The following is a 15,591-nucleotide window of genomic DNA, read 5'->3' as shown; positions in this document are numbered from 1 at the left end:
TGTCAAGATACACAAATCTCACTCCAGGCAATTACAGGCCTTTTTTCTCTGCACTGAAAAGGAGTCTGTTTCCCCATCTCTGTGAAAACTGCCTCTGCGACCCATCAAGTACAATTACCTTGTTTGTAACAAACACTGATGGCCCTGGGGTAGTATATGGAGCAGGTAAGCCTGGCAGTGAAGGCATAAAAGAGGTAAATTGGTATGTATTAAGTAAACTAGTATTTGGAAGAATTCAGTGTGCCTGAGCCAGTCCTTCATCAAAATGGCTACATACAATTCATTCATTCATTCATTCATTTTTCGTAACCGCTTGTCCTCGCAAGAGTCACGGGGGGGACAGAGCCAATCCCAGCTGTCAGCGGCGGAAGGCGGCTACATACAATGTACAATGTAAATGGGAATAAACTGGGAAATCCTGACGGCCAAACAGTTTTGATAAATTAGTTGTAACAGGTATGGAAAGAGGGCTCCCAACTTGTTGTCGACTAACAACTTGGTCAGTGGCCCTACACATTAAAACTGTGACACTAGGAATCCCTTCAGCATCATTTTTGGATGCTCAGGGACAATGCGTCAATTTCTCCTCATCACATGCAAGGTGTCTTTATCAAAATAAAGTTTTCACAGCAAATTTAAAGTATCCATTTATTAAATGCATCTTATTTTAACGTTAACTTCCAATGTAGGTATGTTAAAGACAAATTTGGATTGATACTTGACACAAACAGCAATCTCATGTGTGACAGTCCTATGCTTGTTTGACTTTCCGGCTCTTCATATCACAGCTGTTGCTCAGAGCATTTAATAATGACACAACCGAGTGTGTCTCTCACAGATGCTTAGGCTGACTTGCTGTTTCAGTATCCTCTGTATTTGACAATTTGGAGAGTGACCAGGCTTTGAACCACCACACCTTGTGTCCAAACCAACAATAAATTCTTGGACATTTGCAACCTATGCATACAACTGCTTATCAGTTATAAATAACCAAACATCCTCCACACTTTAGCCTTACAAGAATTAACCAGAAAAGGGGAAAATTCTTGTCAACACAATAAACTCAACAGCTATAGCCCACAAACAAATTAAAGCAAATACAGAGAAAGCACAGTTTTTACACTGCGGGTATCACTTGCACACAATGCTTAGTTTCAGGGCATTGTGGTTCTTGACGCTGAATGACATTCTGTGAGTCTTTATGAAATCCTCCATAACCAGCTCATTTATCCTCAAAGCATAATAGCAAGTCCACCCAGCCTCTCTGTCCCACTGCGTTCCTCAAACTTTTTTTTTTTTTTTTAAACTGAAGTCACAACTTTGGGGAGTATTATTGTAGCACATAACAGAAGGCTTCACAAACCTCACTGCATGTAAAAGTTCTTAAACAAATGTAGAAGTCACTGCTGGAGGATTGACAACGAGCTTATTAGTGAGACACAGCATGCATCTAGTGGTCAGACCACATCCTGGGTGTGTTCGATTTGGGTCACTTAGCGTGCTCGCTGGGTGGTGCACTAAATCTGTGAATGATCAAAGTAGATGTAACCCCTTTTTCAGGTATAATAATGCTAATTTTCACTTTGAAGCTAAGTGCCTTCATTATTTATTTCATTGTATTATGTGCATTTTTTGCTCTGTATACAAACTGCAAGGCCCTGTTGGTCTTACTCCGCAATGATCCCGACTAGAATCTAAGTAGTTTCAGAAAAGTTTCCAAATATTCTAAAAATCGAACTCTATGTCAGCTGGTGCATATCTCAAAGACAAAAAAGCATGATTTTCCACTAATCTTAACATGCCTTTTAATCTACAGCTACTCTGAGTCATGTTGACACTTTTGATTGAAATGAGAATTTTATGACATCAGTGCATTAAGGCCATAATTCAACAGCCATTGGATCTTTCCTTTGTAGAGAGGCCAGGTAGCTTTAGCCTCCAATTGAGTGAAGAAAATCTTTTTGGATTTTTAGCTGATGCTAACTGCAGATCAGAGCTTATTCTTCTATTAAATCTATACTCACTATGTGATAGTGATTATTCCTCAGTGTGTAAAGTTATGAGGTGGCAACTGTAAATCAACTCTTGGCTTAGGTAGAAATGTTAAGAGACACCGATTTTATCTAGGCTATTAAAAAAATCTGTCATGTTGTATCTATAAGGTTCCTAAAATTGGCTGATTCAACCAGTATTAAAATTGGATCTGTGTGTCACAAATCAAAGACTACTATTTGAGCGCCAGTTGAGTGTACAAATGACTAACTTCTTACTAAAATAAGTATGGCACCAGTTATCCATCACACTTTCCCCTCTCACTCTAGTACTCATCATGTTTTTCACACTGCTGTTAAGAGGGAACATGACTAATAATATGTGTGAAATTAGTTTTGACAGAGTTTCAGTGGCATTTTCCTGACTCAATGTATATGAGTGCATTCACTCTATTGTTCCTGTAGCAGTCTACCAGCTCATTCTGGAAGTAGCAATAATTACACGTCTTAGTCACCGCCTTGAGCAGTGTGTTGCCTGCAGCTAATGAGGTTGTTAGCGCAGATAAAACTCTAAATCAGTATTTGTTAAATTCTTTTAAAGACATTTAAGGAAGGACCCTGCTTCTATTTTGGCTCTGAAATTTAGGTTGGTCAACAAGAATATCTGCTTAAGCTTGCAAAAAATAAAGGTCTGCTGAAACGCTTCTTGAGGACTTCTTAGCATAAATCTTAGCAAAAATGCAGGTGAAAAAAAAAAATACCTGCTGAGACTTAAAACCTGGAACTGAGCAAAACTGTGACACTTGCAAGATAATGCCATGGTAAACATTTTCCTCACCTCCATGTTTATACCTTCTTAGTGAATTTCTCTTAAGGAGCTGTATAAATATGACAGAAATTGCATGGTGCATACCGAAAAAAGGGCCAAGTCGACGTCTTTCTCTAAGCACTGAGATTTTACTTCACTCATGTTTTGAAAGCTGGAGGAGACAGGCTGTATATAGGATGTGTTTATAGGAGCATAGTTTATAATGGTTTATCTCCACAACAGTAAATCTTTAAGTTAACAAAATAGCTTCATAGGCCACAAACCAAATATAAAACTAATCACACAAAAACATTTGTTTGTTTTCAGAAGGAGAGTTACTGATTTGTGTGGAACATGAGATTAAGTCAGGCTCTTAAATTTGGAGTAACCAGATGGTGATGGTGTTACCCATATGCCATGACCTAAAGATAAACCCAATTTACTTTTTGTTGAAAAATTCTGAGTCAGCTTCTCAAACAGCACATCCGCTGACATTTTACATAACGAGAGTCCAGATGACCAGTCATTCTAACGTGTTATTATCTCTGAGTATGCCCTCCAGGGGAAGTGTGAATCAAGACCGTCAGAAATACGCACTCAGTGCCACCCTCACTAACATACATCATGTTGCTTTTTTCTTTTTTTTAAATTCTCACCATACATCCCCCTCCCAGTATATATCTGCAACCACAGATATGCTTAATATAGTGTTAAAGCTGAGAAATTGCAATCCTGGGGGAGTCAATGGAGCTGAAAGTATTTCACTGACAGTCTTCCAGGTTTCATGTGAAGCTACAAAGGCAACATCTGTTGTTGATTCAATGCATACCACATGGCATTGTGTTAGCTGTCAGATAACGAAGGCAAAAAGTCTTGAAAAGCTGCACTCTGACATGCCATTGCACATCACCCAAAAGAACTTATTACTACCTAAAATATAAGGCACGTCTAAATAAGACTATTTCTAGACTAAAATGCAACTACTCTATCAGAAAACATCGCCAATAGATACAAAGCTTTACAATGTCAGAGAATCATGAAGGAACAAAGAAAGATGAAGGGATTCTAATACATATGGTAAGGAAGTGGTACTCAAACTATTTTTAATGATTTACCTAAAGTGTTTTTTTCTTTTACTCTACCACTGTCACCACTATCATTCACATATACTTGCAATACTTTTAGCTAAAAACAACACTGTGAATTTCTTTTATAAGCTGTGACAAATCTTTCCATTTCTTGTCATAATAGTCATTATTTCTGATTGACATGTACAGTCACGTGTGTAACAGTGTGTTGCCCTGACACGTTTTACCTGTCATCTCACAAACCTGGCAACCTAACTGCTAATCAAAGTGGGATATGAAACCCAACACCTACACGAGCTCAAGTGGAACCAACACACACAGCTCTGCCGCATTTTCTTCACCTGCCACTTTGACACTAGCTTTTCGCTTTGGTACATAACTGTTGTGAGGCCGCAGCGCTTATACGACAAGCCAAAACAAACCACCAAATGAAAATGACTTCTACTGCTGGCCACTGTGCTGTCATAAGAAAATGAAGGCAGGAAAGCACTGCGCATTTATCACTACAGAGGGATTGCAACCATGGACGGATTACAAGACAGTTCACTGTTGGGCATGGATACGCGAAAGGCCCCACCACCTCCTATGTAGGAGCAAGACACATACACTTTGTGGTGGTTTTGCCTCTTTTGGTGTTGTTGTTTGTACCTCTTTTCTAGTCCTTATGCATCCTCTCTGTGGTTTTGTGTCTCTCTGAGGTAATTTTATGGGGCTTTTTTTGTCCTTTTGTTTCTCTTTGTAGTCATTTTGTGTCTCTTTGTGGTTGCTTTGCCCATTCTTTAAATTATTTGGTGTCTCCTTTTAGTTCCTTTTTATCTCTTTGTGGTCTGGTATTGTTAATTTGAGCGACATTTTTCTGGTGACCAGATGGGCCCCTGACACTTAGGAACCCTGGGCCTTTGCTCTATATGCCCGATCTGTAATCCATCCATGATTGCAACGCATAGTTTTCGTTTTCTTGACAAATTTGTAATCCATGACATGTTTTGTTTGATTGGCTGTAAAATGACATCAGTTGCTAATATGTGACACTAATTAAAAGCTGCACTAATGTGGTGTTCTCTTTGGGAACAACTGACTTAAGGCCAAGCCAAGCATAATCCTTACAAACAAACTGCAAAGAATAAATTCACTGAAGCAGAGCTCAGTAAGACGCTGGACAGCAGAATGAAAGGTTACAAATTACTATATATACAACTCAATATATTCAAAATGCATACACAGCCTGACAATATTAGGAAGGCTCAGCATTTGAAAACCAACTATAAAAAGTCAGTTTAAAGCTGCTCAGCTCTGTACTCACTGACCTTGAAATCTATTGTATGATTTTTATAACTTCATGATGAATACTGTGCATAGCTGTATATAGCTTTGTATTGCGTGTCCTGTATGTTCTTCTTTGTATAACATTGTTGTATGTTTTTACTCTGTACTGTTTGTTGTTACTGTGTTGTTTGTCTGTTTTGACCCACCAAAGGAGTACAGATGCAAACAGGCTATTAGCTATAACCTGGTACAGTGCATCAAAAGTTTCAAATTAAATATGATCCCTTATAAATAAAAAATAGATAAATAAAAAACTAAAAAGTATCCTGCCTGTATTGCTATTTTTCTCAAGTGCGTGAGTTAAAGCATATAGTGTTGGGGCCCTAGAAATTTTGGTCTATCACGACCTTTGCATTTATGAAGATAGTCAAACTTTGCATAATGTCGAACACTAAAGCGTCTTACTCAGCTTGTGCTGAAGTAAATGTGTGGTGCTTCAAAATCCCACATACTGGATGTCAAGTGAGGCTTTTTCAATGTCTTTCACTGACCTAAACACTCTCTTACAGCACTTACACACCGAGCCGCGCTGAATCTCAGCTTAAGCACTATCCATTACTGTACTGTGCCATAAGGATGGCGGACATATGCACATCTCCTTACAAGATGCTTTTTCTTCATGATTAAATCAGCATGTAAGGCATCAGATGGGATGCTAACATTCGAATCTAACTACCGCACATAGCTCTGCATCTTGTCCTGATTTAATGATTCATTCTGTATGTGCAGCACTATAACCAATATACTGTATATGTAGAGCAAACATTGATGCTGACAATGCTTTTGTCTCATGTGGCCCAGGATTTATTTATAAAACATATAGATATAAATATAAATTTATCACAAACTCACTCACACATACAAACAAATCTCTGGTCCATACATGTCAGCTGTATGATTTTTACTGTTAAAAGCCACAAACCACAGTGGATTTGAATAAGAGCATGCCTTGTTAACGCCTACAATTTCTGTGAAACTGTCACGTTTGATAATTTGACACTCAGTCTCTACATCAGTCCATGCAGATCCAGCAGAAAACTATAAGATACAAAAATATGGCAGCAAACTTGAACAACAGAAAGTTTGCAATGTGAAACTTATACCCATATATGAGATTTAAAGGGAAAGTTCACCCCAAAATCACCTTTAGCACTATTTAGCAATCTAAAAGGAGTATATCATAGCTGCACACTTCCTTCTGCACAATGATAGGGTTGGCAGGTGTAGTTTGGTAGAAAGAAAATAGTTCCTGAATAAAAAAACGCTTAAAACAAGGTCTATGGATTCTCTTGAGGAATCGGGTCATGATTTCTGGAAATAGATATACCTGTAATTTTTCGACACTTTGAGCAACACAAGCCGAGTGCCGTCTAGTTCCACTATATTGGAGAAAAGGCAGACATCTCTACAGCTGATATCCCGAACACTTGGCAGCTCACAGCAAAACAATCTAGAGTGATAAATAGCACTACAGGTAAGAGAAAAAAATATGTAATGTGGATTTTTGGGTGGGTAAAATGTCCCTTGAAGTTACTATTTGAAGACAAGCCAAGTATGTGAGCCCTTCTTAAAAGGCATTGCTTAATCCACATTCTCTACATTTAAAAGAACGGGAATCATGCATTTTAAACATCTATTTAATTGACATACAAAATATAGCACATCGTTGTGTGCAAACAAACTAGCAAAGGGATCGCCCACCTCACAGAAATCCCCGGTAATGTGCGCAGTATAATGAAAAGGGACAATTTCCATCTTTAGAAAGTGAAAGCAATTACATTAGAAAGTACACTAATTTAGAAATAGCCCAGTGGTACCTGTAAGCCTGTCTGCACAGCCTGCAGCTCCTCTTAAGCTGCACATGGCAGTTTATTGTGATGACAGCAATTAAATACCCAGTGAATCGTGTGCCAGCGGTATTATGACTTATCCTACTGTATGCCCTGCTTTCTAGAGCTGGATGGAAACGAGGTTTTCAGAATCTGGTGTCAGTACAGCAGCTGAAAGCAGCAGCACACAGATACTCGCCTGTCCTCAAGGGACCAGCCATGAAACAGAGGATAAACCATACAAGTAGTTAATGTGACACAGGAGGGATCTCGGGGGGGCTGACCACAATACACAATATTCTCACAAGCTTCAAGCAGACAATGAGTACCCTCCATTTAATACTCAAGTGGGGATATGTTTTTGTGACTGCACAGTACATAACTGGACTGACTAGGTCTCTCACTGTACGACACAGGGGACAACTAACAATGGCCGAAATTAGAAGCAGTGTGCTACGTGTGTCAGATTTGTGCCTTATCAGCATTCCTTCAATCTCTCCCTGTGGCTTTCCTTCTGCCACAGCTAAACCCAGGGTTTGGTGTAGTGAAATAAAAACCTGTGGGTTTCAGATGAAGCCATAGTGTAAAAGCACCAGCAAGCATCAAGTGTCTTTAAAACAGCTATAATAAAGGATTTTTTGAAAAAGATTTGGCTAAAACTGCTTAGGCCAGTAACTGAGGAGTCACAGATTACATTAGGGGTGTCAATTTTTTTTTTTTTAGTTCATGGGCCACATATGGCCAAATTTAAATTTAAATTTAAATGGGCCGGACCTGTAAAAATTTTTCATAATGACCTATTAATAACACCACCCCCAAATTTTCCCTCTCTTTTGGGGTAAAGTGGTGTGTAGAGATGTACATTTTTCCATAGATTTCCACTCCTGTGTAACAATGCTGGCATCACTGCATCAAACACAACTGAAAGCTATTGAGGAGGCAGGTGAAATTATCCCTGGCCTTACAAACCATTTACAAATGGTTTAGAAAGTTTTGGCAGTCCCACCAGTATTTTTTAAAATAGAAGTCTGTTAAAACGTCTTTTACATTGAAGCTTTTGATTGACAATATGTTGCACATTTTTAGTATATATAACCACAAAAAGTATTCATGCTCTTTTTTAGAGAACTGTATTCTGGTCAGGGTGGGAAAGCCTCTGTAGTACCATTTTACATGATACTCACTGTTTAACTTGCTCCTGAAACCTGAAACTTTTTAGCCTTCACAAGTGCATCAATATTAGGTGTGCAAAGTCATTGAGGGGGCTGGATATCACCCTTTGGTGGGCCCGTTCTTGCCAATGGACTGCATGTTTGACACCCCTGAATTATGTAATTTTTGTCACTATCACCAGTAGTTTTGCTCAAGTATACATGTGACATGTATGTTGCAGACACTAGAATGAAATTCCAATAAAAAACAAATTTGCATTTGTGTTTACAGAATACCAAATGCCAAGATAATTTTTTTGCTTAACTAGGTCAATGACAACTACAGTAGTGTATTAGTCCAGGAATTCTGCACAACTCAACAGATGCAAATATGCATAGTTTTAGAGCCACCCATAGTGGTACATTTTCTAATTCGATCAAAAATTTAAAATGGATTTGTCACATGTATGTCAAATGTGTCTGTAATTAAAAGCAGACTGGTATACATCCTCTTGCCGAACCATAAGAAAGCAGAAGGATTGTGGAAATGACACTTACCTTAGGAGATGGAAAAATCCATCTCTACATTGTATAATGGAGCGTGGTTTAATGCGTGTGTGTTTGTGTGTGTGTGTGTGTGTGAATGCTATTCATATACATACATATGAGCACAGTTTCGACCTCTATCAGCAGAATATATGATATGTTCACACAGCATAAAGTAAAACCTAACAGTGTGCACTCACAGGGCAGCTTGAAGACTTACCTGTTCGGTTGATGCATCACAAGTACATGATAAGAGATTTTAGCATAATACAATATTTTCTATTTGGTGTACAGAAATAGAAATGATCCAAAATTGCTGACAAGAATTTGCGAACTAATAACACATCAAATGTCAAAGCAACAACAAGAGCAAGCAAAATCAAGAAAAATGTTGTTTGGGAATGTTAGTGGAACACTTGAATGTCACAGTGTTAATTTTCAAATTTGAAGTTTTATTTTCATAACACGCCATTCTCCAATTAGTAAACCTAACACATTGACATTCAAGTTTTCCACACTTCATTAAGTTAATGATGGCTTGCTAAATTTAGCATTACTTTAATAACTAACTTGAAAGAATCAAAGTTTTACCTTGAATGCTCAGTAGGGACCTTAGTAGCCAAACTTCCCCTCTCTGCCCTGAGGAGGAGAGTCAAATGGCAAAGATCAGAAGTCCACTTACCCCACAGGGAGAAGAGGTGAGGATCACAGCCAGGATGGGAGGCCCACAACACTATGATCAAGCCTCACCCAGCAACCCCAAATCTCATTATTTGAACAAAAAGAGCGTAGTTACCCCTGGATGGTGGTGGTTTACTGGAACTAGGACAGCAACTATTGTGTTCATATGCCCATTCTATGATTCCCATGCATCAAGCAGAAAAGAAACATGTGACACAGCTTAATAAACATGTGAATGCGAAGCGAAAGCAGCACCTACCTTGAAAAGTTTTCATTAAAAGTTGAGAAAGCAATTTAATGAAAAATGCCAATGACCTTATATACTTCACTTAACATGAGTATATAATGCCACAAACACTGCTGTCATAGTTTCATGGGTTCAGAGAATTAAAAAGGGTAGTACCTTTACTTTTACCTATAAGATTTGATGAAATGTTCCATGAAGAAAGCAGATTCCAGACAAAAAGGGAGAACAAAAGGAGAGGAGACACCGATAAGTGTCGTGGTCAAGTCGGAAAAAAGGACAGACGACAGGAGAAAGAGGCTTGATGGCGACATATATGTGCATATAGAAGACAGCGAATGTGTGACAGCACTAACAAAGGAAAGTGGAAAGAGAAAAACAGCACTTCACATCCCTGCTCTGCTGCATGATAAGGATATGCAGTAGCCAAACACAAATGGAAAGACAGAACGGACAGATCGTCCGTGCACACTCACAACATGCATGACAGATGAGGATTATCTTAAAAATTCAGTAAGCTATTTTCCACCACCGTGCATTTTATCATAATAATGTTAATGCAAATGTCTCTTTCCTTGAACCACATCATTATAAAACATCAGAATGTACAGTAGATGTGAATAATTAAAAAGAAAGAAATTATGGAGAGAAATGACGCAGCTACCCAACAGAGTGGGGAGTAGAAAGTGAGGGAGAATGAGCTTGGAAAAGGGGTCATACAGAGAAAAAAAAAAAGTCACTGGGAGAATGAAAATCAACTAGGTCATACAAAATAAGTGAAATGACAGCCCATACATGAAGCTTCAAGCCTGAGCATTGCACACGAGTCAGAGGGGGACAATGGAGGAATGACGGGAAAAAGGAACAGAGCTCATACCTTGGTCGCCCATCATCAGGTGTGCCAGACCTTAAAGGAAAACAAGAGCACAGTCAGCAGAGAACAAGGGATCATGGGAAGCTGTGTGTAACCGACACGCAGGCATCTCCATTCAGAGCAGATGTCTGTGTTACTTAAGGAGTGCTGGGATCGGGGAAGAGTGGGACGGAGAGAGAGAGGAGGGTGCACAGACAGGGTTAGCGCGATGAGCATTTAGTCAACCAAGGTGGGTTGTAATGCATCATCAGCCACTTACTCGTCATCATTCAGAAATATTAATTCAGCTTGACCTTTTTTTAAATACACACCCCACCTACCAATGACAGAACATTTGCTACTGACAAATATAGCAGGAGGGTGTTTTACCTTGACCTTCAACATCTGTCAACACTGAGTCATACTTGTGTCATGCAGAAAAACAAAAAAGGAAGACTGGACGTCACCGTGCCATTTTGAGTAGCAATTAGTACAATTTGCTTAAAACAATCGTGTAATTACATTACATTTGTTTGATTGACACAGTTAACCAATATATATTAACCATGAACAAAAGGCAGAGTACAAACTGCTCTGTTTGACAGGTGGATCCATTTCCTCTCCCGAGTTCCTCTGCCATTTAAGTGACACGTCTTTATGTAAATCAAACACTTTCAACAACACCTGAAAGCTGAATGCGGTGACATTTCTTTTGTTATTATTGGAAAACCTGCTCACTACCTGCCTGGCAAAGTTGTTGTTAGATGGTGCTTCATGTCAGCCATCAACTCTTAAATTTCAGTGCTCACTGTTAGTAAGATTTTCTTTCTGCTTTATAATGTACACTATTATTAGCCTGCTGCTTGAAGTTACGGGTGATTTCAGCAACAAACTACCAATGATTCAATAGAAATCCTAGTACAAGGAAAGTGCACACTTTTTCTAATAAAAAAGAAGATAGCGCAGTGTGAAAAGTATGCATTGAAGTGGTCAAGGTCTCTTCTAAAAAGTCACTTTTTATGACGATATACTTACCAACAAAACATTTCCTGTAGTCTACCAACACTGTCAAGTCGTTTCTTTTTTATAATGAAATCAAAAACTGCATATACTTTTCAAACTGATTGAGGAGCCTAGCCAGGCACAAAACATCAGCTTATGATAGCAATTACCATGAACATTTGACATTTCACTATTCATTTATTAATACTGATTTAGGAAATTAGACTATATTGTTGTTGTTTATTGTACCTGTGATTAATACCATTCTTAAACAATACCGTAATTATAGTATCAGCTTAGCCTTTCAAAATGATTTTTCTTAAGGATGCCCATCTTTATTTTAAATTAAGTTTTAATGTATTCGGTTAACCTGGTTTCCAGTCCTGGTTTCACAGTTGTCTCTAAGAGTCCAAAGCCCTGCTTTTTTCCCTCAATTTATTTATTTATTTTTTTAATTGGGACAATGAAACTGATCACTGAATTAAACCTGAGATAAAAAGGCAAATGTAAATATTTACAGTTAACCAGTCGTATCCTAGAAAACCAGCAGTACTCAAAGGCAACCCCAAGTACTGCTAAGTAATATAGCATAGTAGTAATTCTCACATTGAAGTGTAAAAATAAAAACAAACGAACCGAACAATGAAAACTTACCACTCCAGTAATAGCAATACCATTACCAGTATAACATATTTTCTAACATTTAGCCATGACAATGTGTAACATTTAGCAATGATGAAAAACATCCATTAAAAATACCCACCTTCAGTATAGTTGTCTTCTGGAAGCACGGACAGGCAAAGAGAAAGAGAGGAAGACATTCATTAAGCAGCATGCAGACTAGTACTGGCCGTTGCATGTCGTAACCATGCAAGGCATTAAACATCACATGCAAGTGACCTATTGTAACCCCTGCAGAGGAAATGCTGATTTATGCATAGGCCTTCATTTCGTTGTCCACCCTCTTTGCCCGAACACTGACCTGGAATACAGGACAGAGTCGTAACTGAATGAGCCCTCCTGAATATTTGATATAACCTTGAAGAACTTAATTCTTTGTTGGCGGCAGATAAAAACTGGCATCACTGTTAAAAGATTGAAGACCCACTATTGATCATGGGGTAAGGGGATAAACATCTGCAGGCTTGAGGCCGGTTCATCCTGTTTTTAGGCTCATTAAATCTATTATTTATTTTACTAGCTTTTAAAAAATAAAAAAAAACACGATTGGCTGTAACTTTTGGTATCAACAACTATTTAATTCAACAGACTCGTTGGAATCTGTGTGCAGTGTTTTGTTTTTTCCTGCATGTGATGAAATGCACTGCAAGAGAAAATAACCTAAGATAAATAGAGTTGGCTGTGGTATAGCAATGCCTCTAAGGTTTCAGTGGGGTCTCGTGCCTGGAACTCTATTCAGGTGATTTGGCCATCGTACTGAAAGCAATGACCAGTGAGCACATATTGGCGATGCAAAAGGAGATTGCTTCCCAAATGAAATTGCCCCAACATTGATTTTAGCAATCAGAGTGAGGTGTGAGAAGGTGAGAAAACTGCCATGTAAAATCTGTCACTCTAACACAGGAGACCGAGAGAAGAATTACATGTTGGTGTAAAGTAACAGCAATCAGGTGAGGTGAACATCATGCTACCAGTGGGAGAATAAATGGGTTTGAGAAAACATGCAGAACTAAAGAAATGAGAGTGCGTAAGGAACCCGACTGCCTATAAAAGGAACAAAAAATAGTCAGTAAACATTTCTATTCACCTGTAAGACTAAAACGTGATTTGCCTGGAGACTGATTCCATATTTAATAGTAAAATATTTAAAATCAGAATAGCAGAAACACACAAAATGGTATTAAACAAATATTTGATGGTATTACAATTTAATGATTTACTGAATCGTGAACTGAAATCATGAACACACTAGCATGCAATCAATATTTGTAGGCTACGACAAAAAAAAAACAGATCCTGTAATCAACCCAGTCACTGTAACCATGCCGCCAGTTGGGCATAAAAAGCCCAATTTCCACTACAAAATAAACTCCTACCTCTTTTAAATGGTTTCTGGCCCAGATTCAAGCGATTTTTTGACCCAAAACTTACCATCACCACTGGTTCCCCTTCCAAATCAGACATCATGCACAAAAAACAATCCAAAACATCATTTTGTGAACAAATTACAAGGCAATAAAACAGTTTCACTTCAAATGACAAGACCAATTCAGCTCAATTTGATATAAAATTGGTTTTATATATATTTTGCAATGGCTCTTAATAATGTGAAATACTATTATCAATAAAATAAAATAGTGCCTCATTTATCCAGGCTCTTAAAAATTAGGGATATTTGATAAACCTGATATTATCTTTTTCTCCAAACAGAAAGGAGCTGTTATAAAGCTTGAATTCTGCACACAATTTGCAAACCAAATCTATATCAGTTTTACTGTGTGCAGCTTTGAACATCATGAGGATTGGATTGGATAGTCTGATTTTAAGAGTTTACAGTAGATAAATGAGATTCTATTGTGAAACAAACAACAAAATTGCACTTTGTTCACAAAAAGTTAGCTTGATGATGAAAAGCACACTGCTGAAAAAGCATTCTGACAAGGCAAGCATGAAGCCGGCAGTTGCAAAGTGACCACATGAGAAGTGAAAAGTAAAAGAATCAAAGCCGTTTGCTGATGTCAGGACCCCAAAGACTGATGCTGATTTTTTCCCACAATAACTCATAATTCCTCTCACTGCATTTCAACTCACAGAGTTGCCTGTTTAAGAGCATTGTTTTGGTAGTTTGTTCTAGATTGGGTGTGAGGTTAATGTGCAATTAACATGGTGTTATAGGGATTCCCTTCCTCTTATTATTGGTGATCAAAACCAAATTAAAAACAGATTTAGAGGTACAGTGATTCATTTATCCTAATTAAGTACAGCTTGAGAGGCATGTAGTTGTAGCAACTTTATAATAAATCTGATATGAGCACATTTTCTCCACACTAAGAGAGACCTAAATGCCAACAGGGGAGAAACATACAAACAGCACATTTCTTATTGTGAAACTGTGCATAAGAAAACAGAATATATGTGCCTTTGGACATTTTATTTGGTAAAAAACTGTGTCCTGTAGTAATTTTTTAATCAAACCCCAGCAATCTTCTGCGGCTACACTAAGTGAGGTTTCATTTGAAGAAAAGAGGCTTTCAGCTAACAGCAGTATCACCTGACAGCGACCATTAAAACAAGCCCCCCATCACACACACACACACACACTTTCTTTCACAAATGTACCCAGCTGGTTACATCCTAATCCAGAGACGCAAATCCATTTAATCCCTTTGACAAAGTGATCCCAGTGCTATTGTGCTGGTAACACTACACCAAAATGCACTCAGCTGTCTATCAGACTATCTGCATCTCTGACGGTCTCTTGCTGTTGATCATGCACATGGAGTTTAGCTCATGGAAAATAATTACATTACTATTCAAGATGATGCCAAACAAAATGAACCATCTGGTGTGTGACAGCTAGAAAAAAAAAGAAAGAAAAGAAAAAAATCAAGGTTGGTTACAATATCTAAGAATACATTTTCTTTTCTATTTACCTCCTGCAGACATGCTGCTGACACCTCAACACAACCTTGACGCTCTGACTGTGTGTTCAAAACTGTGTCAACTGATTAACGCCAAAGTGACAGTCTTTAAAAAGCCAAACTAGCAGCGCTCAATTCACTATGATACAATGTACTGGATACCGTCAGCCAGCTCGACAAAATGCCATTAAGACATCCGTGTCTGTCCTGCAGTGTGTCTGAATGCAGTTGGCTGAAGAGACATGGCAAAAGCAGAGAGCGCTCTGGCTACATTTCAAATAAAGGAACGTGTCACATTCGCTACATGCAGCACCCATTTCTCTCTGCCATCTGACAATTTTAGAACATCCTGTTTGCCTGAATCAACCTTTTGTCATCCACTCTTATTGTCATCAGCTTTGCAGTGCTTTAGGTTTGTTGGAATTATTTTCCCTGTGTTGGCCTTGTTTCAGCTGTTTCTACAGTATAAA

At 38.3% G+C, this 15,591-nt stretch overlaps 1 protein-coding gene across 16 annotated transcripts in view; it reads right to left on the bottom strand.

Moving 5' to 3' along the window:
- The window catches only part of LOC121954421 (neurexin-1a), a 283,026-nt gene that overhangs the window by 249,641 nt on the left and 17,794 nt on the right, over positions 1–15,591 (bottom strand). For 9 of the 16 annotated variants that reach the window (XM_088087000.1, XM_088087002.1, XM_088086999.1 and 6 more), the window contains exons 3-5: positions 12,283–12,300; positions 10,542–10,571; positions 9,331–9,378 (exon numbers count right to left, since the gene is read on the bottom strand). The exons of 1 other annotated variant lie outside the window; for it this stretch is intronic. In XM_088087000.1, the coding sequence (XP_087943126.1) occupies positions 9,331–9,378; positions 10,542–10,571; positions 12,283–12,300 (96 nt within the window). The remainder of the gene's footprint in view (positions 1–9,330; positions 9,379–10,541; positions 10,572–12,282; positions 12,301–15,591) is intronic. 6 more of the 16 variants (XM_088087008.1, XM_088087010.1, XM_088087009.1 and 3 more) reach the window with 4 other exon arrangements.

The sequence above is a fragment of the Plectropomus leopardus genome, chromosome 13 (genome assembly GCF_026936395.1).
Source record: "Plectropomus leopardus strain MGB_pleo_1.0 chromosome 13, ASM2693639v1, whole genome shotgun sequence".
Classification (NCBI taxonomy): domain Eukaryota; kingdom Metazoa; phylum Chordata; class Actinopteri; order Perciformes; family Serranidae; genus Plectropomus; species Plectropomus leopardus.
Note: the sequence above shows the minus strand (reverse complement) of the source record. Positions and strands in the feature narration are given on the sequence as shown.